Raw genomic sequence first — 27,825 nt, 5'->3', positions numbered from 1 at the left:
AAGATGAGTGGACTTCAACTCCCAGAATTCTCCAGTCAGCCATGCTGGCTGCAGAATTCTGGGAGTTGAAGTTCACCCATCTTAAAGTCCCAAAAGTTGAGAAGCCCTGCCTGGATGGCTCCTTGATTTCTGTTAGGGTTTCTGATCTCAAGAACGAAAACTCATCCTTCCTCCATATTTTTTCTTTCAGCACCGTTTATCCTTTTCCGTCACCTCTACAAGCAACGGCAGCGGCGCCTTGGACCCAAAAAGAGGAAAATGCACTAATTGGAGTCTCTTTTTTTTTCCTAATCTTCCTCAAAAATGGGTGCAGGGGGTGGGTGGGCTTCCAAACCCTTTTCCTTGCCCCATTAACCCGAAAACTGATTTTGTAGTCGTGATGACACACGTCTTCCTTGCCTGAGACCAGAAAGTAGAGCCGTCCAGCTAACATTTTCCTTTGCACCTCACTCCCTTCTCAGGGAAGCTAAACAGGGGATCCATGCTAAAAACCTCTTTCCTATGAAATAGATCTGGAGCCTTGAGTGAAAAGGGGGAAAAAAGCATAAAAACTCTGCTGCCCGAGAGATGCAGAAAAGGGTTTCCCAAACACCAACCTGACAAGGATCTAAACAACCTAGAAACATAGTTAAGACTGAGCCGTGAGTAACTTTCCTGTGGCTTTAAAGGAGCGAGTGGTTTGTTAGGATCAATTTTACTTTTTTCCTCACCCCGACAGTAAAAATGACTAAATCTGGAGAGGGCAAATTCATTGCCTACTTCTTCCTAGTGGCGTTCTTGTATTGGATTCTTTATCGTCTGTAAACTTCCTGACCTACAAGTAATAAAAACTCAAATCAGATTTAAAATAAGAGCAGGCCTCTGCAGGAAAACCCCAGGGAGCAGAAGCTTCCTGGTAGTAAAGAACAGAGCTGGTTCAAATCCTCGTAGGCTTGAAAATGCTGGTTTCTGGTTAAAGACTACTGACTCTGTCAACTTTCCAACAAGCTGAATCTACAGTGCTAGATTCGAGGAAAGGTGCCATTCGGACATTAAGGGAAGGAAAGATGGAGAAACTGCATCTGTTTGGGTGTGAGTCACTCACGGCAATCGGAAGGCAAGCTTTGCATTCTCGAGGCTGTGTGGAGTTTTTTTTTTGGTTTCTCCAATTGGGCAAATGGGTTTTGGACCAAGGCTGCTGTCTTGATGCTAATTTTCCTTCTGAGCAGCGAGAGCATTTGGTGGTGGCATTTAACATTTTTCACCCCTCTTAAATTTTCAGCAGGGTTCCCCCCTCCCCGGTGGTATCCCGCAAAGAGGGCTATTAACGTATTCAGAGGTGGGGAGTTAGTTTAACAGTTTACAGTGCAGGCACTTTGTTATGGACAAGGCAAATCAAAGGCATATTTCTAATAATAAATCCTTCTAAAAACATCCGTCTTGTTTGTACATCTCTGGCTTTGCAGTAGGTAGCAGTACAGATCGATACTCAATTATTATATTGCCCATGCGGGAAAGATTTCATTCCTTCGCCTGGCTACAGATGTGCTTAAACATCTGTGCAATTGCTGCATTTGGAGACGTGGCGAATCTTTTTAAGACCAAAGAGCCATTCCAGGCTGGTGGAGGCAGTCATCCAGCAGCTTTTCAGGTTAGTTTAACCAGCAAACCCCAGGACAGCTGCCCGGTCTATTAAACCAGGATTCTTGACTTGGATAACCATCTCGGCTGTGTGCACCAAAAGCCATGGAGAGAGAGGACAATAAGGCTGTTGAGATGGTGTGTCCAGCCCAGTAATTATTACAGGAGGAAATACCGTGTTTCTCTGAAAATACGACCTACCTCGAAATGAAGTCGTAGCTTGATTTTTACACGTGCGCCCAATATAAGTCCTATCCCCAAAATAAGCCCTAATTAAGACCCCACCCACTTCAGGCTGCACAGGTAAAAATTAAGCTAAGGTGGGGATGGGGGTGGAGTGGAGCTGCCTTGCTACTTGCCTTCGGACAGTTACAGCCAGACTTCGCACACCCCGACACCTGCCTCACTGGCCTATTTCTTCTGCAGCCGGCAAGGCTTTCCTGAAGGCCTCTGCAGCCTTCATCGATCTGGAGCTCTGTTATCGGCTGCAGAGGCCTCCAGAAAAACCTTGCCGGCCACAGAGAAAGAAGTTCCTGAAGGCCTCTGATAGCGAAAAGGAGGCTGGGGGCGATGCACACAAGTGAAGTCTCAATGGATGACATCCCCCCAAAATAAGACCTGATGCCTTTTTTGGTGGCAAAAAATATATATAAGACAGGGTCTTATTTTTGGGAAAACACAGTAGTTCCACTCAACTTACTACTGTTCATTTAGTGACTGTTCAAACTTAATGACATTAAGAAAAGGCATCTTGCAACCGGTCCGTATGACCATCGCAACATTCCATGGCCACTTGATGAAAACTTGGCAGTTTGGTAACAGGCATGTATTTATCACAGATGCAGCATCACACGGCTCATAGGATTGCCATGTGTGACCTTCCTGGCCTGCTTCTGACATGTAAAGTCAATGCCGGAAGCTGGATTCGCTTAACAACCTCACAATTCACTTAACAACTGCAACAATTTGCTTAGCAGCCATGGCAAAAAGACCATAAAATTGGAAGGGACTCCCTTAACCGCCTTGCTTAGTAACAGAAATCCTGGTCCCAATTGGGCTTGTAAGTCAAGAATTACCCATATATGGACCATCCAAAGAGATAGCATGACCAGATTCCTCCTTACTGGGAGTTTTCAATTGTAGGGTAGCCAGGTGTGACTCTATGGGTCTCAAACCTTCTATCATGACAGAAAGGAACGAATTTGAGCTTTCTGTTTTTTAGATGGCTGCAGCTTGTGCATTAGCTTTAAGTCACTGGTTGTCCAGATAACTTAAAAGGATTCACACAGGTATAGGGTCAAAGCAGGATATATGCAGTGTAAAAATAATCTTACACTCTACCTCAAATGTAACAGTTGAACTAAAAGGCAGTAGAAATAACTTTGAACAGGAGGAAGCGAGGCAATGTCAGATAAATGAAATTGGAGTCTGGGTACCCTAAAAGGTGCTTTTTCCAAAAGGCAGCTGGACTTCCTTCATTTTTTTTCTTTGAAAACATTTCATTTTTCCCCTAAGAAGCTTCTTCGGTTCTAGTGGAACTGGATAAACTCCCAAGTAACCTCAACTCATCTCAGAAAGCTAAAACAACCAGATGACTGCAGGAAAAAAAAAAGGAATCCTTCCATTCTGCATCAATTAGCTTTTCTCAAAGAAAAAAAAAAACCAAAGTCCTTTTGTTGCCTTTTGGAAAAAGCCCCTTTGGGATAATTTGAGAAAGTGTCTCAGACATAACCCCCTCCTCAGTTCTCACAAAGATAAACGGGCGGACGACGGACACACACACACAGCAGTGACACTTCCAAGATTTTGTTACCAAAACCAAATAAAGATAGCATTAGCAGTCACGACTTCAGTTTCCTAGTCTGATCTACCTCAAAGGGCTGAAATAAACTAGGTGAGCTAATGCTCTGGTTTGTTCAAAAACCCATCAACCAGGACCCTGATACTCAGTAGAAGTATATATATTTTAAAAGCCAGATATGGCTTCAGTTTCCTCCAATTTGATTCCATTCTAGGCATCCTTCAATGCTCCAAAAAAAAAAAAAAAAAGTTTTGAGAAGGACATCATGTTTTTAATCTGTCGTGGGCTGGTTGTGTAGAGATGGGAAAAAACCTCCTGGGGTTTTTATGATGGAAGGAAAAGCGAAATACAAATGGAGTAGGTTTAATAAACATCCAATCTGGGTGAGGAAAGCAGTCTCGATATTTTATAGAACAGGGGTATCAAACAAGGCGATGTGGTCGGATCTGGCCCACGGGGCCGGCCTGGAAAATGTAAGGGGCCAGCCCGCGTTGCTTCGGTCTGGTCTACCCAATACAAAGAGGAAACATGGCAGCAGTTTGGGGAGTGGCGTCGAGCTGGCCACACCCACCCAGTTGGCCACACCCATCCAGTCGGCTACACACCCCAACATCTCCCCACCCCCGAGGTCAACCACAGCCCTGATGCAGCCCTCAATGAAACTGAGTTTGACACCCCTGGTATAGGGCGTGGAATCTCCACAGAGTCTCTGCCCAGGAGTGGATCACATCCGCTCCGTCCCACTGCCAGAGAAGTCCGTTTGCAACGGTGTGATGTTGTGGTCGTAAGTAGCATACTCGGAAGATCCGGTGCTCGCCATTTTGAGTTGCTGGGCTGCGTGGGTGAGCTGGAAGGCCGCGTCGGGGTGCGCCGTGTCAGGCAGGAGGGTGCATTCTCTCTCCAGGATATCCGCCACCCCTTTCAGCAGGTCCAAAAACCCAAAGGCTAAGGCAGCCTTTCGCAACCGGTTTAGTTCCTGGAAAAGCCAAAAAGGGCAGGAAAATCAGCCATCGCCTCTCCGGCATTATCGCTCTGGCTCAAAAGGAATCCATCCCCTCACACCCTCCCATAAATGATTAGACTCTGGAAAAAAGAAGGTGGGAAATCTGAATAAAACAGATTTTATTCTGTTTGGATTGTGGTTTTATTGGGTATGTGTCAGACTTCGATGCTATCTCAAAATAAATGAATTTCCAAACTGCCAATCTTTAAGGAAATCTTTTCTTTAATTGAGCACAGCCACCGGATCATGACTCGATGCGGACAAGACTGACCTTTTGCCCCCCAATCCCTCCCTTTCCGATCCCCCAATCTCTGCTTCTCATTGGCTATCTTCCAAGTCATTCTTCAGGCTTCTTGTCTCATCATTTCCCAGGAATGTCCCCCCTCCTCATTTCCACGACAACCCGACTTCAAAGGGATTTAGCAGGCAAAAGTTCAGAGCTTATCTCTCTCCTCTCTATGCCAGCGTTGAAGCGCTGACAGTATGCTTGTATCTGATTTTTAATGTAAGCCGCCCGGAGTCGCTTCGAAACGAGATGGGTGGCAAGTAAATTTCATAATAAATAAATAAAATAAATTTAAAAATTGCTCTGACCTCAAGCAACTAATTACTGGCTAGGTTGCAGAGAGAGAAGCGTCAGAGAGGAAGATATCTGGACGCAGCCACTTTTGATAGGGGAAACTGAAATATTACAAGCTGCGTGACAGTCTGGGGTACCCTGGACACGCAGAGTTAAATGGTATGTGGGGATCATCCTGGGAGACGGGAGGAAAAGCTGCAGTTTAGACAACCTTCAGACCAGGGGTGAAATGCTCCCGGTTTGGACCGGATCGCCCAATCCAGTAGCGATGGTGGTGGGTGGTTTGGAGAACCGGTAGCAAAAATCCCTGCGCCCCTCCCCCCCATGCCCAGCTAAGCCGCATGATCTCAGAAGCTTTTTTTTTTACTTTTAAAAGCATTTTTTCTACAACCTCTTAAGGTTGTAGAAAAAATGCTTCTAAAAATGAATTTAAAAAAAGGTTGGCCACGCCCACCCAGTCACATTACCCACCACCACCACTAAGCCACACCCACGGAACCGGTAGTAACAAATTTTACATTTCACCCCTGCTTCAGACAAAAGATATCTCAACCTCCAGAAGGAAAAAGGGGTGGGGGAAGCATCTCAGAAGGGGCTCTCTCTAGTTTTCTAGACACCAAAAGGAACAAGAGGAGACGGGTCTAGGACTGTGATGGTGAACCTATGCCACGCGTGCCAGAAGTGGCACACAGCACCCTCTCTGATGGCATGCGAGCCACCGCCCCAGTTCAGCTCTGCTGCGCGTGCGCCTCCCACTGGCCAGCTGGTCTTTGGCTCTGCACAGGGGGCACGGCACATGCGCAGGGGCCGTGCACGCATTGCATTTTTGTGGTTTGGGCACATGCGTGCACATTCATGTTCACACATGCGTGCCTTGGGCACTCGGTCCGGAAAAGGTTAGCCATCACTAGTCTAGCAACTCACCGCAGCTAATTCACCATGACCAACTCACCTTGGGGCAAGAGTTACACTAATATCAAGAAATGATGGAATAGAATCATTAAACACGCAAATTCGTGAAGCGTTCCATATTTTTACAAAAGGGCCTGGTGGCTCAGCAGACTAAAAGCATTGTGATTAACATCAGCTGTCTGCAATTAAAGTAAGTTGGAATCCCACCAGCCTCAAGGTTGACTCAGCCTTCCATCCTTTCTAAGGTAGGTGAAATGAGGACCCAGATTGTGGGGGCAATAAGCTGACTTTGTATAAATATACAAAAGTATGAAGGCTATTGCTTAACGCATTGTAAGCTGCCCTGAGTCTCTGGAGAAGGGCGGCATATAAATCAAATTAAAGAAAAAAAAAGAATGCTTGCAAAATGGAGAAACAAAATGAAACGTGAATGACAAAACAAAAATTAAAGTATTTTAAAAATTATTTTAAATCATTCTTCGTCTTCTGCCTAGCATATTCCCACAGGTGCAGCGTCTGCTTAAAATTGTTTTAAATAAGTGAATTCTTAAAATGGTCCCCGGGTGAGTTGGCCGCGTCCCATTCTGAGGGGCTTTCAGTCTTTCCAGATCCTGTTACTGTAACCATACAATGAAGGTGGGGGGAGAGCCTTCTCTGTGGGGGCACCTACTATCTGGAACAAGCTCCCCCCGGAGGTACGGAGGATCCTGGATCTGCGCACCTTCTGCCGTGCTCTTAAGACCTTTTTATTCCACCAGGTGGGCCTGGCCTAATCTTTTCCCTCTTTTTAATTATGCAAATTTTAATCGGTTTTTAAATGATTGGGGTGTTTTAATCTGTCTGGGCCAAATTGTTTAATTCGATTTTACTTTGTTTTTAAATTTTGTATTTTTACTGTTTGGCTGTTCACCGCCCTGAGTCCTTCGGGAGTAGGGCAGTATATAAATCAAATAAAGTAAGTAAGTAAGTAAGTAAGTAAGTAAGGTCAGTCTGTGCTTCTTGTCTGGACTACCCTAAAGGGCTGGGTGAAATCCTTTGGCCACCTAAGGAGAAGGAAGGACTCCCTGGAGAAGAGCCTAATGCTGGAAAAGATTGAGAGCAAAAGAAGAACAGGACAGCAGAGAACGAGGTGGCTGGATGGAGTCACTGAAGCAGTCGGCGTGAGTTTAAATGGACTCCAGAGGATGGTAGAGGACAGGAAGGCCTGGAGGAACGTGGTCCATGGGGTCGCGATGGGTCGGACATGACTTTGCAACTAACAACAACAACAAAGGGCTGGCCCAGAGTCCATGCTGGACACTGCCTAAGGCTATTGTGCTTCATCATGGTCTCTTTCAAAGCCAGCCCAGCATTTCACCCTGTGATTTCCAGTTTCCATGCACCCTATTTGAAAATATGAGCCTGTTGAATAATAGCTGAACATTGATTGGTCTTCTGTTTCCAATGCTCACCTTATAGAAGGTCAGTGTTTTCTCGGGCAGTTTTCTTGCATTCCTGAGTATCTTCTGTACGTCAGTCTGTGGGAAAGTGGAGAAGACACAAAAGTAATATTCGGCCTACTCCTGGCCAAAGCAGAGCTACCAATGGGAAGCTGAAGAGATCATTCTCCCTTGCTTTGTTCCGTTGGAAAAGCAAGAGATGAATTCTGGTTTAATGGCCTCTGCTTTCAACATCTAAGCACCGCTGTTCAGAAGCACCAACCAGGACCTGCCTTTGTCCAAAGCTCCATCCTGCACGCCCATGGCAAGCAAACAGACCGATGATCTTGGACAAATGGGAATAAAAACCCTCCAAGCAACATGCGGTAACTTTGTTGCTGGTATCCTTAAGATTTATATTGACTGTTTCCCTATGACTATCATTGAGTGTTGTACCTTATGATTCTTGATGAATGTATGTACTTTTCTTTTATGTACACTGAGAGTCTATGCACCAAGACAAATTCTTTGTGTGTCCAATCGCACTTGGCCAATAAAAAATTCTATTCTATTCTATTCTATTCTATTCTATTCTATTCTATTCTATTCTATTCTATTCCATTCGATATTTTCTATTCTATTCCATTCCATTCCATTCCATTCCATTCCATATTCCTATTCTACTCTACTCTACTCCACTCCATTCCAATTCCTATTCTATTCTATTCCATTCCATATTTTCTATTCTATTCTATTCCATTCCATTCCATTCCATTCCATTCCATTCCATTCCATATTCCTATTCTACTCTACTCTACTCCACTCCATTCCAATTCCTATTCTATTCTATTCCATTCCATATTTTCTATTCTATTCCATTCCATTCCATTCCATTCCATTCCATTCCATTCCATATTCCTATTCTACTCTACTCTACTCCACTCCATTCCAATTCCTATTCTATTCTATTCTATTCTATTCTATTCCATTCCATTCCATTCCACTCCACTCCACTCTCCATTCCAATTCCAATTCCAATTCCAATTCCAATTCCAATTCCTATTCCATTCTGGATTATCATCACCTGCAAGTGAAAGTGAGTTATTTGGACATTTGTGGAGGATGAATTTGTGCAACGGAGGACTAAAGACGAAGCACACGCATATACCAAATGTGTTTTACTTTTAATAAAAGGCACGTTATTCGAAGCAAGCTACAGGCAGTCCTGAACTTACGAACACAATGGACCCCACGCGGGTGCAGCTCCATTTGTGCAAGCGACAGGCACAAACGCCCAGCCCCTCATCCAGACGGCGTGAGCATGCATGCGCTTGGCTGTTGCTTGCACAAGGGGGGGATTCACACACAAACACATACTCATCAGCCACTTCGGGCGGTCCAGTTTTGAATAGCTCACGGCCCGGTGGTGGGGACCCCTGTTGTAGACCGCTGAATAGGCTGATCCTGCTGGGTGCCCACAGGAAGAGAGTTGTTCTGACCCAGCTCCCCAAACACGAAAAACCCTCTGAAGTGAACTCAAAGATTCCTTTAATTAGGCAGCCCAGCAAAAAAGTTTCTCTCTCACTGCAGGCTAACAAATTTGTCTGGCAGGGAGATGAATACCTGTCTGCCACATCTATTCATCTCTGCCCCCTGCCTTTTATCCCCAGAGTTAGGGTGGGGCTTCGCTAGCAATGGTGGCTCTTCCTTCCCCAGGACCGGCCCATAGATTTCCATTGCTCTCCTTTCCTCTTGCCTTCTATGCATCCGTGCATCAGGCACTGGACCCAGCTGTTCTTCCTCTTCCTCATCAGCCACCTCCAGACCTGGGGGCTGTTGACTCTCCATCTGAGGGCTGACGGACAGCCCAGGCTCCGCCTCTTTCTCCCTCTCTCTCTCTCTAACAACTCCATTCCCGCTTCCCCTCAGAGCTCTCAGGTTGCCCTGATGCTGATCCTGACTCCCACGCCTCCTCCTCCTCTGATTCGGCTGTTGGAGGGGCCAGCGGCCAACAGGCCACCACAGTGCCCTTAAATTGCGTAATGATTTTCGTACACTAAAGGGAAGGGAAAGTGAGCCCATCTGTCGGGAAAGGTTGCCGTTCTGATTAGTCTTTTTTAGTAAAGGAGCTTTCTCTGCCCGCAGGGAGCAAAGTTGGATCCTGCCGGCTTTACCTGCAGGCCGTTCGGTTTAATCCACACTGTGACGTTCTGAGCATAGCTTCGCTTGTTCTTGGGCTGCAAAGGGAAGGGGCTCTTGTTGTCATCGTCCCCGTACGGGTTCTCCTTCGCATCTGGGGAAAAAAATAATAATGTGTACAGATAGTCCTCGTTTAGGGACCACAATTGGGACTGGCAATTTGGTTGTTAAGCAAAGCAGTTGTGAAGTGGACATCGCGATTATGCTAACGATGACAACTACAGCTTTCCTTTGCTTTACAGACTTTTGAAGGCTGGGGAATTCTGGGAGTTGAAGTCCACAAGTCTTACAAGTTACCAAGTTTGGAGACCCCTGGGTTAGACGAAAGGCTAGCATGAGGTTTTGCTCTTACTTATCACAGGAATTCTGAAACCTTTCAGCATTGAGCTGTGGTGGCACAGTGGTTGGAATGCAGTACTGCAGGCTACATCTGCTGACTGCCAGATGCCAGCAGTTCGATCCTTAACGGCTGAAGTTTGGCTCACCTTGCATCCTTCCGAGGTGGGTAAAATGAGGACCCAGATTGTTGGGGCAGCAATATGCTGACTCTGTAAACCACTTAGAGAGGGCTGTAAAAGCACTGTGAAGCGGTATATAAGTCTAAGTACTACTGCTAATGCCCTTCCTTCCTTCCTTCCTTCCTTCCTTCCTTCCTTCCTTCCTTCCTTCCTTCCTTCCTTCCTTCCTTCCTTCCTTCCTTCCCTCCCTCCCAGTGGTTAGAATGCAGTATTGCAGGCTAACTCTGCCCACTGCCACAGTTTGATCCTGACCAGCTCAAGGTTGACTCAGCCTTCCATCCTTCCCAGGTTGGTAAAATGAGGACCCAGATTGTTGAGGGGCCATAGGCTGACCCTGTGAACTGCTTAGAGAGGGCTGTAAAGCGATATATAAGTCTAAGTGATATTGCTATTCCAAAGCACAGCAACAATTCCTGAGAAGGGGACCCTGAAATGGATTCAGAAGGATGGGTGACACCAACACAAATCAGAGACCCTACGAGAGGCATTTCACTGCTCACACAACAGACAATCATGTCTTCCAGAGAATAAAGCACACCTAACAGCAGAACTGCCATCTTCTAAGGCAGAGGTCTCCAACCTTGGCAACTTTAAGACTTGTGGACTTCAACTCCCAGAATTCCTCAGCCAGCAAAGCTTTGCTGGCTGAGGAATTCTGGGAGTTGAAGTCCACAAGTCTTAAAGTTGCCAAGGTTGGAGGCCCCTGTTCTAAGGCACATCAAGAGATCTGTATCAGAATGAAAGTTACAAACAGGGAGGGAACGAGCGGCACCGTTTCAACCTGCATGGCCAGTACCTGAGATGGGACCAAGTTGGGCCATCTTGCCCAGCCAAGGAAGTGGCTCTGGTCCTGGCTCAAATAGAGACATCATTAAGTTGGATTTCTTCTTGCTGTCGGCTTGTGAATACAGCATTCCATACCATTCGGGTCTGAAAGGAAGAACCAGAGATTTACCATGAAAATAGCTGTTGTCGCCTAGAGAAACAAAACAAAACATGTACATACAGATAATCTTTGACATATGACCACAACCGAGTCCAAAACGTTTTGCCGCTAAGTTCTTAAGGGAGCTTTGCCCCATTTTACAACCTTTCTTGTCACCGTTAAGTGAATTGCTGCCGTTGTCAAGTTAGTAACCCGGTCGTTAAGCGAATCTGGCTTCCCCGTTGACTTTGCTGGTCAGGTGGTTGCAAAAGGCGATCGCATGAACTGGGGGGGGGGCACTGCAACCGTCATAAATATGGGTCAGTTGCCAAGCATCCAAATTTTGATTGTGTGATTGTGTGTGTGTGTGTGCTGCAACGGTTTACAAGTGTGAAAAACGATCATAAGTCACATTTTTTTCAGTGCCACTGTAACTCCAAACAATCATGAAACGAGGCGTTTGTTAGACCTGGAAGCCATCTTTTACAGTTGGGCCTTCAGGCCTGCCACGTTTTCTACTGTGGGAAATTGGGAGGGGGGATTGTATAGAGTATGGGTGATATGTAGTCAAAATAACATTCTTTTCTCAGAGAATCAAGACCAAGGTGCCCTGCAGCTGCCATGAGGGGACTGGGAGGCATCTTCAGTTTTGGATGGTGCCTGATTGGACCATGTGATGGACATGTGGGTGCAGGGGGAAGGGACTTGAACTTTCTTTTGGGTGGGGACAACCTGGAAGCTTTCAGATTTGGGTTTTCCCAGATGTGCCAATATGACATCTTCAATAAAATGGAACTCTGAGGAAATTCAAGCCTCGGAGTCTTCTTTCGTTGGAGGTGTGTTACTTGGAACCCTGACAGTGTTCTCTTTCAACTAAGAAGAGTTCCCTTTGTGAGCAGGAAGAAAATCCGAGAACGGCCTGTTGCAGTTTTTCTCAACCTTGTCAGGTTTTAGAGGGGTGGACTTCAACTCCCAGAATTCCCCAGCCATGCTGCCATGCTGGCTGGGGAATTCTGGGAGTTGAAGTCCACCCTTCTTAAACCTTGACAAGGTTGAGAGACGTTGGCCTGATGCTCTTCTCACCTCTCAAAACTTCCTAAAATGTTCAATTCCAGGGTACAAGTATTTGCCTAAATCAAATTTGCACCTCCAGCCATGCACACTGGGGGAACACAGGACATACACACATATCTGTTTTCTTCTGAGCAACAACATCTACCGTTACTTTTCGGAGTATAACACGCACTTTTTCTCCCTCTAAAAGTGGGTGGAAATGTCTGTGCGTCTTATACACCGAATGCTGCCGAAGCCCCGCCCACCCGCTGGGCCCTACCCTTCGGCCATTTTTGGCTTCCGTGTGTTGCATTTTTGGCCTTCGCACGCTCCATTTTATACTCGTTGCAGGCTGCAGGGATCACCACAGCACATCACCACCGATTGACATTTTTGGCCTCCATGCATCGAGTTTTCGGCCAATTCCAGGCAGTGGAGATCGGCTGAATCAAGCTGTGATAACGTGCTGAAGCTAACCAGGCTATTTGCTGCAAGGATGCTAGCCAGATGAATATTGATGCATGGTGGAAGGCAGAGGCAGAATTTTTTTCCCCTTGTTTTCCTCCCCAAAAACTAATCTGCACCTTATACTCCAGAGCGCCTTATACTCCGAAAAATACGGTATTTTCCTGGTGGCTACATCCATGTTGTCACCACCCACCCGCAGGCCAACCTGCGTACCCCAACTGAACAACAGCCACCATTCCTTCCACTTTCAGACTCCCGTGAAGGAGCACGCAGAAGTTGGGGATCTTTCCTGCAATCTGATTGGCTGAATTCTCATCTTCAACATCCTCAGCGATCCCTGGACCCATCTCGTCTCCTTCTGGGCAGGAAGAGAACAGAAAGCCATCAGAATCTATCCCGTCCTGCGGGGCCTTGCCAACTGGGGAATTGCCAGCATGGGGGAAGGTGGGATCGCTCACCTTTGTTAAGTGCGATAGGCAACACCAGGTGTCTGGACAGGACGGGCGGGCTGGCGATATCTGCTATGTCAATAAAGCCAACGATTTCCAGATCTACAAAAGAAAAGGTGCTTTCAGGTATGAGAACTGGGCAGGGCTAGTCTAGTGAAGAGAAGGACCAGGGGAGACATGAGAGCAGTGCCATTTGTCAGAAATGATGTAGGGTCTCCTTCCTGGGCAGGAAGTTGGACTAGATAACCTACAAGGTCCCTTCCAACTCTGTTATTGTGTTGAGACTTTGGAAAGAGTACAAAGAAGAGCACAAAGAGCTAAAACATATGAAGAACGGTTGCAGGAACTGGGCCTGGCTAGTCTAGTGAAGAGAAGGACCAGGAGAGACATGAGAGCAGTGCTCCAATATTTGAGGGGCTGCCACAGAGAGGAGGGGGTCAAGCTATTTTCCTGAAGGCCAGACAAGGAATAATGGATGGAAACTGATCAAGGAGAGATTCAACCTAGAAATAAGGAGGAATTTTCTGACAGTGAGAGCAATTAACCCATGGAACAGAAGTTGCCTTCGGAAGTTGTGGGAGCTTCATCACTGGAGGCTTTCAAGAAGAGATTGGACTGCCATCTGTCAGAAATAGAATAGGGTCTCCTGTTTGGGCTAGATGACCTTACAAGGTCCTTTCCAACTCTTGTTATTCTGTTAAGACTTTGTTTTCATTTCACACAGGTAAAATGTCTACCGAGGTTCTCAATCATCCAGGTCATGATTGCCTCAAGGGCGCTTTTCCAAAAGGCAATTGAACTGCAGGTGCTCCTTGACGTATGACCACAACGGAGCCCAAAATTTCTGTTGTTCAATGAGATATTTGTTAAGTGAATTTTGCCCCCTTTTACGACCTTTCTTGGCTCAGTTGTTAAGTGAATCACTGCAGTTGTTAAACTAGTAACACGGTTGTTAAGTGAATCTGGTTTCCCCATTGACCGAAACGTTGGATGAAAGACCATCCTTTTGGATCTTCAGGGCTGCCACACTTAGTGCTGTGAGAAAGTGGGAGGGGGGGTTGTATGGAGTTGGTAGAGTTATTTAGCCATAACAACATTCTTTTCCCTGAGAGTCAAGGACGTTCAGCCTCCAACTGGAGTGGCGTGACTGGGAAGCATCTCCAGTTAGGACAGTGGATTGATTGGGCCACGTGATAGACATGTGGGTGCAGGGGAAGGGGTTCAGACTTTCTTTTGGGTGGGGAAAACTTGGAAGCTTTCAGGTTCGGGTTTTCCCAGATGTGCCAATACAACCTCTCTAATAAAATGGATCTTTGAGGAATTGCTTGCCTCCGAGTCTTACTTCGTTGGGGGTGTTACCTGGAGCCCTGACGTACCAACTGGTTCTGAGGTAACACTGGGGAATCCAATGAACATCCTGAGAGAAAGCAAGATCCAAGCCTTTGGTATTTGGTCAAGAAAACAGCAGAGATATATCTCTGAGTCCTGGGCCGTAGAATTAGCTCAACTCAAGGAAGCTTCTACTTTCTTCTATGATTGGAGGCACCAGCTCTCTCAGGATGCCACTTTTTAGGGGTCAACAACAGAGAACAGCATCCTGGACGCCTCTAACTGGCCAGCATCAGAAACATGAATTTAATGGATTTTGTCTTTGATGTAACAGGTCCCATTTTACACACTTTTTTTATTGGGCGTGATGGTTAGATGTTCCGGACTTTTAAGGCACAGGAATAAAGGTAGACCAGAAGAGAGCCTTACCTGTGTTAATTGTTTTAGGGATTGGGTCGATTTCTTCGTCTATAACAAATGGCTCCGGCCTGGGAAAAGCTTGCACATCTGAAGACAAGTGGCCACATTTCAACACAGCATGGAAGGGTGTGTACGCCACATCTATGAGCTTTCTAGGGCAAAAGACGGTTATCAGTAAAAATCCACAGACACAAATCACTACGTTTGGAGCTTGTTCAAGTTATCTTTCAGGGGGCAAATGCAGATCAGTGATCGAGTCGTTTCTACAGAGTCTTTCTCTGCTAGGGCTCAAGCCACGCTGAACAAGCTCTACGATTTCCACATCATTTCCCCAGTGCACCTCTACAACTGTCTGGTTTGGTTCTGCAACCCAACAAGACAGACACAGACTTCAGAAGATAATTAGAACTGCAGAAAAAACCATGGCTACCAACCTGCCTTCCATTGAGGACCTGTATGCTGCACGAGTCAAAAAGAGGGCTGTGAAAATATCTACAGACCCCTCGCATCCTGGACATAAACTGTTTCAACTCCTACCCTCAAAACGATGCTATAGAGCACTGCACACTGGAACAACTGGACATAAGGACAGCTTTTCCCCGAACGCCAGCACTCTGCTAAACAAATAATTCCCTCAACACTTGTCAAACTATTCACTAAGTCTGCATTACTATTACTATTAATCTTCTCATCCATCTCCTCCCACTTATGACTGTATGACTGCAACCTTCTTGCTGGTATCCTTAAGATTTATATTGACTGTTTCCCTATGACTATCATTAAGTGTTGTACCTTATGATTCTTGACGAATGTATCTTTTCTTTTATCTACACTGGGATTGTATGCACCAAGACAAAATCCTTGTGTGTCCAATCACACTTGGCCAATAAAGAATTCTATTCTATTCTATTCTATTCTATTCTATTCTATTCTATTCTATTCTATTCTATTCTATTCTATTCTATTCTATTCTATTCTATTCTATTCTATTCTCATGCATTAAAACAAACAGTTATGTTTAGGGTTCAAGAAGTTGAAGCTGCATGCACCTAGAACTATATTTCTCAATTTTGGCAACTTTTAAGATGTGTGGACTTCAACTCCCAGAATTCCCCAGCCAGCTATGCTGGAATTCTGGGAGTTGAAATCCACACGTCTTAAAGTTGTCAAGGTTGAGAAACCCAGATATCTAAAGGGCACCAGATTGAGGGAACGTGACGAAACCCAGACTATAATTGAAGACAGTTTCACCCCATGATTCTTAACCAAGATTGCTTACCCAAACATTGACTGTACATTTTTCAAGCAAAGGGGCCCATCGATGGTAAAAATCTGCCCCTCTCCGTTATTTAAGTCAATGAGTCGTTCAAGGCAGTCTAGAGAATCAGAGCTTTGGAGCTTCAAATGGAAAGGAAACAGAGTTTTACACACAATGGAAAAAGCATATCAAAACACTACTTATTTTTTTATAATTTCAGGAGGGAACTTCCAATAATCAACAACAAAAACATAGCTATTTATTTGTCCGTTCTGCTTTGTATGTATCTAAGTGTCATTACATGTAGAGGCTGCATTAGCCTCTGATGATTTCAGTGGCACAACAAACAGGCCAAACTTTGCTCAAAATAATCAATGGACACAGGTTTGAGGAGAGAACAAGGGCAAAATAATAGCAGAGAAATAACTTTTCAGTCTCCTGGGACATGACAGAGCATAAAATAGCCATTTTGAAAAAAGAAACTTAAAATAGTATTAAATTTGTGTTTTAAAAAGTGTTAAAATTGAGCAAGAGATTGCTGAAGTCATATCAAATTCAAACTTATTACAATTCTTAATTGATAAATTGCTTGTGTAGAAAGTTAGCACCTACCCGTCTCCTAGAAGAATGAAATATTTTAGGAAACATTGAAAAGACAGAATATTATATTTCCCTAAAGGGATAAAAATGTGCTCTTGGAGACAGAAAGCAGCCCCCACCTTCCTGAATAGCCCTCAGCAGCACTTAAGAGACAAAGAGATAGATAGCTCTATTCATAAACAAATACCCCCACCCAAGATCCAACAAAGGTAGGATTAGCCCTCAGCCACAATAGGAATTGCCTAACGCCCCTTCATTGCATCACCCTCAGAAACTTCAACCAAACCTGGGAGCTCAGACAACCTACAGAGCCAGATATAACCCCTACGTGGCCCCATGGGAGTCTCACAACAGCCAATAGAATATATGTTCTTGCACAGGAACAGGAAGCTCAAGTGCAAAGCCCAAGGGAAGGTACAAATACCCCTCACTCTCAGCTCCATGTGGTCAGCTTCACCACAACTACAAGCATGTGCTTCTGTTCATCAATAAATGGACCCTCTTTCCAATCAATCTCCAGCTTCCATTTTGTCTCCAGTGCCTTTCTCCCGGCTTGGAACTGAACCTGATGGATATTTCTTCCAACACTTGTAACATATCTCCCATGTTACCTGCATGTGCATAGCCCACCAGCTTTTTCCCTCCCTTCCCCTGCCTCACCCCAACTTAAATTCTCTATCGGTCTCATCACTCCATGTGTCTGATAAGAGTGAGGTGCAATTTACAAAAACCTCTGCCATTCAATAAGATTGGTTCCCCTCCAAATCACCATTAAGGCCAATGCAAATCTGGGACTGTTCTAATTTTATCCCCGCCTGGCCTTCAAAAGGGATGCGGTGGCTCAGTGGCTAAGACACTGAGCTGGCCGATCAGAAGGTCGGCAGTTCAGCGGTTCGAATCCCTAGTGCCGCATAACGGGGTGAGCTCCCGTGACTTGTCCCAGCTTCTGCCAACCTAGCAGTTCGAAAGCAAGTAGAAAAATGCAAGTAAAAAAAATGCAAGTAGAGAAATAGGGACCACCTTTGGTGAGAAGGGAACAGCGTTCTGTGCGCCTTTGGCGTTTAGTCATGCTGGCCACATGACCACGGAGACGTCTTCGGACTGGCTCTTTGGCTTTGAAACGGAGATGAGCACCGCCCCCTAGAGGTGGGAACGACTAGCACATATGTGCAAGGGGAATCTTTACCTTTACTGGCCCTTCAAAGGGGACTCACCTCTTCAAGGTTAGCCATGCACATGACGTAAAGCTTGGATGGAAACGGAAAAGGCAGCGGGAACCGGTTGCTTTCACTCCGCTGGCTGAGCGTGGACAGAGAGTGGCGCAGGGAGCCCCTCCCAATGCCCAAGCTGCCATCGGTGACCAGGACAACCTGACAAGGAATGGCAGCGCCCCACTCCTGTTGCACGATGCTGCACACTCCCAGCAAGGCTGACTCCAAGCACGTTTTGTCGTAATCATCTATATTACTCAAGGCTTCCTGGGAAATAAAGCAAAAACTTATTTGGCTGGACTAAAACAAAGCTCATCTTCCAAACTTACATGGTTAATTTAGGCTGATTTTTTTTTTAAAGAAAAACACTTATCAGGTTTAGGTCAGAACACACGACAATATTTATTTATCTATCATGTTTACAGGTAGCCTTCAACTTACGACCCCCAGTGACTGTTGCTGAGTGAAACAGTGGTTATGCAAGTTTTGCCTGATTTTACAGCCCTTCTGGCCACCGTTGTTAAGTGAATCACTGACAGTTGTAAGCAACATGGGCGTTGAGTGAATCTGCCTTCCCCGCTGACTTTCTTGTCAGGTCGCAAAAGGTGATCATCACATGGTCACAGATTGTAAGTCACTTTTCATAATAATATGAATAAGCCATTTCTATAAAGATCTGTCAGTCTAATTCAGTGTTTCTCAATCTTGGAAGCTTGAAGATGGGTGGACTTCAACTCCCAGAATCTCCCAGCCAGCAGTGCTGGGTTAAAAAATACTGGTCTAATCGGTAAAAACCAAAGTCAGAGACCTTTATAGAAATGGCTTGTTCATATTATTATGAAAAAGCAAAAAGGTGTGATTTGATATTAATGCCTTATTTTACAGTAACAGAGAGAGTCGGAAGTCAAATGTTTCTTTTTCTTATCTTTCCTCATTTTTCTTTCCCCTTCCCCTGCCCCACTTTTCTATTTACTTTGTATTTTATAATACTTTATAACTCAGTAAAAATGTTAACAGAGGAACAGATTGTAATTCACTTTTTAAAGTGCTATTGTAGCTTTGAACGCAGTGGTGGGCTGCAACCGGTTTTGCCTGCAACATACCTCCCCTGCCTGACCAGGTGGGATGGGCTGATGTAACGTGATGAAGGCAGTTCCTATACTTTATTATTTACACAGCAAATTTACATAGCTACCCATCGACCAGAGCAGCAGAGAAAGACAAAAACCTCGTCTAAATTTACAACCTATGAATACGCAGCGTGTGACCATCGAATACAAGCTCGGATGGCTGCTTTTATACTGCACCTGGAGGGTGTTGTAGTCTCTTGTGAAGGGGACCATCAGCTCCCAGAGAGATGAAAACACAATCAAGGCGGTAAACTCCAATTTGTAGTTGGTAGCCATGTGCTCAAAAAGCATTGTCAGACCATGGGCCGCTAAATGCTTCCGCTGATATTCTTCAGAGCCTTCGATCGAGACCGGCCGGGTCATGGAGAGGGACACATCCATGACCACAACAGTTGGCATGGTGGCCCTTTCTTTGTGTTGTCAAACGCGGAAAGGAAAAAAAATCTCTGCAGAGGAAATAAAATAAGGTTTTCAGCATTCTCTCCCTTTCAAATTACATGAGTGTGTTCACTGACACTGGTAAAAACAAGTTGAGTCAATCTTAAGAAAGCTGCTGTGACCTTGTTTGATATTGTTAGAATCCCCGCAGAGGTTTCCCCGAAAGGTTGAATTTCCCGGGTGAGAAATCGTCCCAGGCACGATGAATCAATTGATGAGAGAAGCGAGCTGCGTGAAAACAGGATTCTCTTTATTATGTTTCAGGAAGACGGATCCGGCAAGCGCACGAACCAGCGTTCCTGGGTGAGCTGACATCGTTACAAGATAAGCATGCATTCTTATACTTTTTGATACAAAGGAAATTCTTTGTTTCTTTTGTTACTTTTGTGGGTCTTCCCTTTGTGTGTGTGTTCTTGGATTGCCCTGTTTTCTTATTCTAGTTTTTCCCTACTTGAAACTGGGTGGTGTCTGGGCTATCTGGTCTCATGTTCTTTTGTTTCCTTCTGTTCTTATTATTTGCTCCTCGCCTTAAGCTGATCACGTTGTTATCAAGTAAGCCCTTCCCCCCCCCCCCCGGGGGCTTGACTCTTATCAGATTGCTTGGGCTATTGATTAAATCTTTTCCTTTTGCTAATCCTCTGCCATTCCTTTTGTTTTGCTCTCCTAGTTTCTGCTGTCTTGATAGTTCCTTTTCTGGCATGTCCTGAGTCTTTTGTGTGTGTCATTTCCCTGGGTCCTCTTTTGTTCCTAAATGGCCCTGATGTTCATGTGTTCTATTTTGGGAAGGTCATTTCCCTATGCCTGTGGCCTTTTGCCTTTCTAAGTTTGTTTGTACCTTACTGATCCTGGCACTGCCTTGGTGGTGTTCCCTTCCTACAATATGTACAAGCTGGGTTTATCTCCAGAGTGGTGGTGGGACACATCCCTTTTGCAGGATGTATTTAAGCAAATATTGGATAGGCATCTCCTCGGATGCTGTAATTTGGATTCTACTTCTGAGGGGGAGGCAGACACCAATCCTATGAACCTTTGCAAAACTACAAGTGCATCAGAGAAGAGCAACTAAGATGATCAAAGGCCTGGAGACTAAAACACATGAAGAACGGCTGCAGGATTTGGGTTTGGCTAATCTAGAGAAAAGAAGAATTAGGAGTGACATGATAGCAGTATTCCAAAATTTGAGGGGCTGCCACCAAGAAGAGGGGGTCAAATTATTCTCCAAAGCAACTTCCTTTCTCCCTTTCTTTCATTCTTTCTTCCTTCTTTTGTTGGTTTCCTCCCATTCTTCCTTCCCGCCCTCTTTCCTCCTCTCTTCCTTCTTTCTCTCCTTCCTTTCCTCCCTTTCATTCATTCTTTTTTCTTCCTCCCATCCTTCCTCCCATTCATTTTTTCCTCCTTTTCTTTTTCCTTTCCTCCTTTTCCTTTCATTCCTTTTCTTCTTTTATCGCCTCTTTTTCTTCCCTACCACTTTCTTTTCTTATGCTCCCTCCTTTCTCCCTTTCCTTTCATTCTTTCTTCCCTCCTTTGTCTGTTTCTTTCCTTTCATTCATTCTTTTTTCTTCCTCCCATCCTCCCATCCTCTTTTATTTTTTCCTCCTTTTCTTTTTCCTTTCCTCCCTTTTCCTTTCATTCCTTTTCTTCTTTTATCGCCTCTTTCTTCCCTTCTACTTTCTTTTCCTACGCTCCTTCCTTTCTCCCTTTCTTTCATTCTTCCTTCCCTCCTTTGTCGGTTTCCTTCCTTCCTTCCTCTTTCCCCTTCCTTCCCTCCCTCTTTCCTCTTCTCTCCTTCCTTCCTTCTCTTCCTCTCCTCCCTTTCATTCATTCTTTTTTCTTCCTCCCATCTTTCCTCCCTTTCATTTGTTCCTGCTTTTCTTTTTCCTTTCCTCCCTTTTCCTTTCATTCATTTTCTTCTTTTATCACCTCTTTTTCTTCCCTTCCACTTTCCTTTCTTATGCTCCTTCCTTTCTCCCTTTCCTTTCATTCTTTCTTCCCTCCTTTGTCTGTTTCCTTCCTTTCATTCATTCTTTTTTCTTCCTCCCATCTTTCCTTCCTTTCATTTGTTCCTGCTTTTCTTTTTCCTTTCCTCCCTTTTCCTTTCATTCCTTTTTTTATCACCTCTTTTTCTTCCCTTCCACTTTCTTTACTTATGCTCCTTCCTTTCTCTTTCCTTTCCTTCTTTCTTCCCTCCTTTGTGTTTCCTTCCTTTCATTCATTTTTTTCTTCCTTCCCTCCCTCTTTCCTCTTCTCTCCTTCCTTTCCTCCCTTTCATTCATTCTTTTTTCTTCCTCCCACCTTTCCTCCCTTTCATTTGTTCCTGCTTTTCTTTTTCCTTTCCTCCCTTTTCCTTTCATTCGTTTTCTTCTTTTATCACCTCTTTTTCTTCCCTTCCACTTTCTTTTCTTACGCTCCTTCCTTTCTCCCTTTCCTTTCATTCTTCCTTCCCTCCTTCCTTCCTTTCACCCCACTCCCACCCCCGGCTCCCCTTTTTTCGGATTCTGGGGCACAACTTTCCTACCCAGGATGAGGCCCCGCCTCCCCACCTCTCTTCCCCCCCAGGGCTTTCCTGGTGGTCTCCCATCCCCGTTCCCATTATTCTGCTCACCTCCGCTGTTTCGGACCCTGTTTCGGATCCTCCGTCAAACCGGCCGGCTCGTTTCCGGCGGGGTCTGCGGCAGGAAGTACCCAGCCCCCCCCCTCCAGGTGCGCCGCGTCAGTCTTCCCCACGGTCGGGGATCCTCTGCCTCCTCCTCCTCCTCCCTCCCCCCCGCCCGGGTGAAATTCAAAACATTCCCCGCCGCCACCACGGCTGCGAAATTTTGGTTCCGGGATCGCTAGGGGCCGCCTCTTCCGAGCATGCGCGATCCGCGTGCGCAAACTCAGTAGGAACCTGCTTCAGAAGTTGCCTATTCGGGGCGGCGCGATAGGCGCAGCGCGGCCACTAGATGGCAGCCACGAGGACTTCGCAGCTAGTGAATTTAGCTGTTTGCAGGATAATGATGATTGATGATGCTCATTACATTTTTTTTACCCCAGCTTGGGTCATGCTATGGAAAGACAACTGTTTTTCCATTAGGCAGTGAATAAACATGGTTCGAAAGCTGTTAAATCTAAGCTGGCTGGGGCAGGAATTGTTCATCTTTTAAAATTTCAATTTACCGCTGAACTTTTTTAGCCCATTGAGTTGGGTTTATTTTATAAAATAAAATGGAAATTTTTTTAAAAAAATGGATGGGTTCATTCAGCTGGCTGATCTCCTGCCCAAAACCCAGAGGGTAATTAATGCAGGGTTCGAATCTCGCCAAGGCTCAAGGTTGACTCAGCCTTCCATCCTTTCTAAGGTAGGTGAAATGAGGACCCAGTTTGTGGGGGCAATAAGCTGACTTTGTATAAATATACAAAAGGATGAAGGCTATTGCTTAACGCATTGTAAGCCGCCCTGAGTCTTCGGAGAAGGGCGGCATATAAATCAAATTAAAAAAAAAAAATTGTTCCAGTTCCTAAACAGGATAAAAACAAAATAGCAAAGGCTTAGCCATCTGTCAAAAATGGTGTTGGTCCTGCTAGGCGGGGGGTTGGACTAGATGACCTACAAGGTCCCTTCCAACTCTGTTAATCTGTTAATCCAGTCCAGAAGGACAGACGGCAGAGTTTGCCTAACTCAGGTTGGGATGAGAAGCTAAACCGGATCAGGTCTGTCTGATTGACTCTGTAAACTGCTTAGAGAGGGCTGTATTGCTCTTAGAGCTGGGTTGGATGGGAGACCTCCAGGACAGGGGTTTCCAACCTTGGCAACTTTAAACATGGAGGACTTCAACTCCCAGAATTCCCCAACCAGCTTTGCTGGGAATTCTGGGAGTTGAAGTCCTCCAGGCTTAAATTTGCCAAGGTTGGAGACCCCTGCTCCAGGAGATACCCAAACAAACCACATCAGCAGCAATTTGCAGATGATACAACAGTGGTGGCACTCATCTCTGAGGGGGTGGGATGAGTCTGCCTATTGTGATGAGGTGGACTGGTCGCTTTTGTGGTGTGGAGACAATAACTTGGTCCTTAACACCAATAAGACCAAGGATCTTATAGTGGACTACAGAAGGAATAGATCAGACATCCAGCCCTTGCTCATCAATGGAGACTGAGTGGAGCTAATGTAGATAATGCAGGTTCAGCTAGATGATCACTGAAGGACCCTCTTTATTCATAGCATTGTAAGAAAGAAAATGTGCTTGTTTGAGAGAAGCAAATGTATCCAGTAGAAATAGTACAAAGGCAGACAAATTCCTTTGAAGTAGAAACATTCTATAAGAGGGGCCCCTCAGTTGTCAGAGATAGAGACATTTGGTGATATACAGTTTGAAGGTTAAAGAGACCAAGGATGACCACATGAAATATCAACAAGAGATCATTTGAATCTATGCTTCCGTGATTTACAAGAAGAATTATGACTGTTTGGCAAAGATAATGTAACAAACTTAGTAATTAGAAAAATGTCATTTGATGTAACGAATGTCTGCAATAATAAAACTGCTGAGTTAACAGAATCCTTTGTTTGAAAATGTATAAAACTGTGGTCTCATAATTATAAGTTGTTCAACGCTTCATGTACAAAACTGGCTCTGAACCTATTGCGCAATACACTGTCTCTGACTAACCTAGAAATGTTGCGTTGGTCTCATCATTCCACAACAGAGCAAGTAGCCAGTTTTAAGTTTTTGGGTGTTATCATAAAAAGAAGACCTAACTTGGTGTGCTCACATTGCAGCCCTGGTCAAAATGGCAGAGATTATACTACCTGAGACTTCTCAGGAAACAACTGAATGAAAAACTACTGGTGACCTTCTATCGCTGCACCATAGGGAGTATTTGAACTTACTGCACCTGAGTATGGTTTGCCAACTACACAGTGGCAGATAGGACAGAGCTCCAGAGGGTCAACATCATTGGTCATTGGTTGCCCTCTCCCCTCTTTGGAAGAGCTTGATAGCGCCCACTGCCTTAAGAAAGTTCAAAACATTCTTAAAGATCCATCTCATCCTGAGCACCCTTTTTTTTTGAACTATTACCATCTGGCAGACGGTACAGGATAATAAAAACAAGGACAAATAGGCTGAAAAACAGCTTCTATCCCAGAGCAGTAACTATATTGAATTCCACTGTATAGTGCAATATTAATGCAATATCAGAGGTTTTCAATTCAATTGTATAGAATGCAAAGGATGTGTGTTTGTGTTTTATTTTTAATAGTTATAATGTACACATGTGTTGGTTATTACCTTTAGAGCCCTACATGGCTCAGGGCCAGGTTATCTTCGAGACCGCCTTCTACCGCATAACTCCCAACGACCGGTAAGATCCCACAGAGTTGGTCTCCTCCGGGTCCCGTCAGCTAAACAATGCCGACTGGTGGATCTGCGGGGGAGGGCCTTCTCTGTGGCTGCCCCAGCTCTCTGGAACCAGTTACCTCCTGAGGTCCGGACCATCCCCACCCTATTGGCCTTCCGAAAAGCGGTGAAGACCTGGCTTTTCCGGCAGGCCTGGGGCCGTTGATCTCGCTCTTGCGATCCGGTGAGATCCGGCCATGAATGGTGTGAATGAGTTTTAATGTTTTTAATTTTTAAATGTTTTTTATAATGATTTTAAATGCATTGTGAGCCGCCCTGAGTCTTCAGAGAGGGGCAGATACAAATTGAATAAATAAATAAATAAATAAATAAATAAATAAATAAATAAATAAATAAACAAACAAACAAACAAACAAACAAACAAACAAACTGAAGATGGCATTTAATTTCGTTGAACTACTGTATAAGCCTCAAGTGCAAGGACTGGTTTCAAACCACTTTTCTCATCACTGTCATAACTTGAATGACGCGTAGTGGTTAAGGGCCTTGGTAGTACAGTGGTCTAAAGCACCCTGTTATTAAGACCAGCTGCCTGCAATTACTGCAGGTTCGAATCTCGCCAGGGTCAAGGTTGACTCAGCCTTCCATCCTTTCTAAGGTAGGTAAATTGAGGACCCAGATTATGGGGGCAATAAGCTGACTTGGTATAAATATACAAAAGAATGAAGGCTATTGCTGAGCACATTGTAAGCCGCCCTGAGTCTCCAGAGAAGGACGGCATATAAATCAAATTTAAAAAAGGGGGGGGGCGTTATGGCTCAGCGGTTAAAAATGCTGAGCTTGTCACCTGGAAAACTGACAGCTCAGGTTCAAGACCTGAGCGCGATGTGACGGGGTGAGCTCCCGTTACTCACCTCAGCTCCTGCCCACCTAGCAGTTTGAAAGCATGTAAATGTGAGTAGATAAATAGGTACCACTTTGGTGGGAAGGTAACAATGTTCCGTACACCTCAGTGTATAGTGATGCTGGCTACACAACCACAGAAAAATCTTCTGACAACGCTGGCTTCCTCAGCTAGGAAATGGAGAGGAGCACCAACCCCTACAGTCGGACACGACTGGACAAGTACTAAACAAATGGTTGTAAGTTGAGAACTGCCTGTCTTCAGGTGTTACAACATGGTGTTGTGGTCGGCCAGCAGCCCGCAGAGCTAGCAGCGGAGTTGAACAGTGAGGAGGCTGGGGAGGACCATGGGCCAGTCCTGGAGTCTGGGGACGGCCCGGACGAGGGCTCTGCGTCGGAGGCAGGGCCATCTGGGAGTGATGCACGGACTCTGGAGCCTCCAGAGTTGGACAGCAGAGAGGCAGAGGATCAGGAGCCTGTTCCTAGTGCACGCATGTGCAGAGCTGCCAGAAGGCAAGAGCAGCTAAAGCAAAAAGGACGACTCGAGAGTAAGGCCAGATGATTGCTCCCTCCCATAAGGCTTAAAAGAGCAGCAAAGGCTCTTGGGCTCTTTGTAGGAAAGCAACGTTGCTAAATCTGTTTCCAGTCGGCATCTCTTGTTTCTGAACTTCGTGGGGCTTTGCCAAGAAAGGCCTTTGGCAGGGTGCCAAAGAAGATAAAGGTTTGTGATAAGCTGAAGGACTTTTTCTGAAGGACTTGTTTTGGAATTAACTTGGACTAAGCTGGGAATGAAGTAATTCCCAGCTGTTATAATAAAATAGGTTTGTTTAAGACTAAATTGTGTCTTGTAATGACTAAGTGAGCCTAGATCACAACACATGGGCAGAAACGTAAGCCCTGGGAAGGGGCATAGTTGGCCCTTGAGATATTATGGGATGGAGAGGGAGGGGTGAGAAGACACAAGATGTTACTATATAGTGTAATTAGTTTGTTAATAAATGAAGTCAGCCTTGGTCTATCTTGCAGGGCTGACATCATTGTGCTAGAGATATAAAGCAGAAAATAGAAAAAAAATAAGAATTGCAGCCTTCAGGTCGTTTCTGTTACAATCCACTCTCAATACTGAAGGTTTATGACGCCTGAAAATAAGTGTAAATAAATTACAGGTATTCCTGCTTGATAACAAAAAATACCGACAAGCATCTTTTTTAAACTTTTCTTTATTGAGTCCTTGTAAAACTTTAAATAGTCTTTTTTTTTTTTCTATGACATTTCAGGAAAAAAAATATGTTTTCCCATTGTGAAGATTGAAATATACACCTCAAAATTGACCTACAAATTGAAACCAAAAATAAACACTTGAAGTGATGTCCTTTTTTTTGGTAAACAAAATGTAAACAGTTCGTATGTACAAATCTACAACCATTCCTTTGTGAAAGTGCTCTTTTGCAAATTAATAAAATGTCTGTTTTGAAATTCCAGTGAGATCATATTTTTGAGAGATAAAACTACTTTCTGGAAACCCACCAATTTTATTTCTTTTTTCTTTTTATGTTTTATATACACATTTACATGTAATAAGTCTCCATTTCTGTCTTTGGGAGTAAAATATTTCCTACTGAAATGCTAAGTTACTAAGATAAAACACTTTATCCGATTCTTGATAAAGCCCTATTTGTACATTACAGAGTTTTACAAACATTTTGTTCCATCCGATAACCCTGAAGCAAACAGAGGGGAGATGGTTTCATGACGAGGGGAATGTACAAAACTGTTCCAAAATATTAGGATAAAACAGGATGCTCAGAGAAGTGAATGCCACATTTCATTTTCATTCAGTTTTTAAAAATAATAATAATAATAATAAAAAGTCTCAGGTTGCTTTTTAAGGGAATATAAAATGAGGCAGAATTTCATGTTTTGGCCAGCAGAGGCCCCAGAATTCTCTTTGTTCTCCAAAATGAGCAGAAACTGAATTAGGTACTGAGCAAGATAAATTTTGGACTCAATTGTGGTTGTAAGCCTAGGACAGTGATGGCTAACCTTTTTGACATCGCGTGCCAGGAAGGGGGGGGGCGGGCGGGGGAGGTTCACAAGCATGCACGTGCCCACACCCATAATTCTATACGCCCCACCCTGCGCATGCATGCATGAACCCCCCCTCCCCGCCCTCCACTCCCCTCCGTTCCTGGCACACAATGGTCCGGTAGGCCTGTTTTTCTTTCTCACCTGGCTCAAGATCCTCTCTATG

General features: G+C 44.7%; 2 protein-coding genes across 4 annotated transcripts in view; one reads left to right on the top strand and one right to left on the bottom strand.

Annotated features, from left to right (window-relative positions):
- The window catches only part of HACD3 (3-hydroxyacyl-CoA dehydratase 3), a 32,147-nt gene extending 30,734 nt beyond the window's left edge, over positions 1-1,413 (top strand). Inside the window, exon 11 of the mRNA XM_087877783.1 lies at positions 191-1,413. Coding sequence (XP_087733909.1) covers positions 191-267 — 77 coding nt within the window. The 3' untranslated portion in view covers positions 268-1,413. The remainder of the gene's footprint in view (positions 1-190) is intronic.
- Positions 1,414-3,670: 2,257 nt separating this feature from the next.
- On the bottom strand, positions 3,671-22,213 carry INTS14 (integrator complex subunit 14). Of its 3 annotated transcripts, XM_060694761.2 has the most exons (12): positions 21,935-21,979; positions 19,455-19,560; positions 19,072-19,340; positions 17,768-18,031; positions 15,975-16,093; positions 14,705-14,847; positions 12,956-13,048; positions 12,711-12,855; positions 10,848-10,981; positions 9,509-9,627; positions 7,368-7,433; positions 3,671-4,397 (listed from the first exon to the last, which is right to left on the bottom strand). In XM_060694761.2, exons 3-12 carry the CDS (start codon positions 19,291-19,293, stop codon positions 4,146-4,148), a joined length of 1,557 nt encoding a protein of 518 aa, XP_060550744.1. In that variant the 5' UTR covers positions 19,294-19,340; positions 19,455-19,560; positions 21,935-21,979; the 3' UTR covers positions 3,671-4,145. The 3 variants fall into 3 exon arrangements, with proteins under 3 accessions (XP_060550744.1, XP_060550743.1, XP_060550745.1); XM_060694760.2 differs by lacking the exon at positions 19,455-19,560 and having other exon boundaries at positions 21,935-22,213; XM_060694762.2 differs by lacking the exon at positions 19,455-19,560 and having other exon boundaries at positions 12,711-12,852; positions 21,935-22,211.
- Positions 22,214-27,825: the final 5,612 nt, after the last annotated feature.

This window comes from Pantherophis guttatus, chromosome 13 (genome assembly GCF_059756535.1).
Source record: "Pantherophis guttatus breed Tessera chromosome 13, ASM5975653v1, whole genome shotgun sequence".
In the NCBI taxonomy this organism is placed as follows: Eukaryota; Metazoa; Chordata; class Lepidosauria; order Squamata; family Colubridae; genus Pantherophis; species Pantherophis guttatus.
Note: the sequence above shows the minus strand (reverse complement) of the source record. Positions and strands in the feature narration are given on the sequence as shown.

Coding starts and splice junctions, on each gene's coding strand:
- INTS14 (XM_060694760.2), bottom strand. CDS start 19,293: ATGCCAACTGTTGTGGTCATGGATGTGTCCCTCTCCATGACCCGGCCG. Junction 10,982..12,710: donor GTGGCTGTTGTTCAGTTGGG/GTACGCAGGTTG, acceptor TCTTCCTTTCAG/ACCCGAATGGTATGGAATGC. Junction 7,434..9,508: donor TTAAACCGAACGGCCTGCAG/GTAAAGCCGGCA, acceptor ACTTTCCCACAG/ACTGACGTACAGAAGATACT.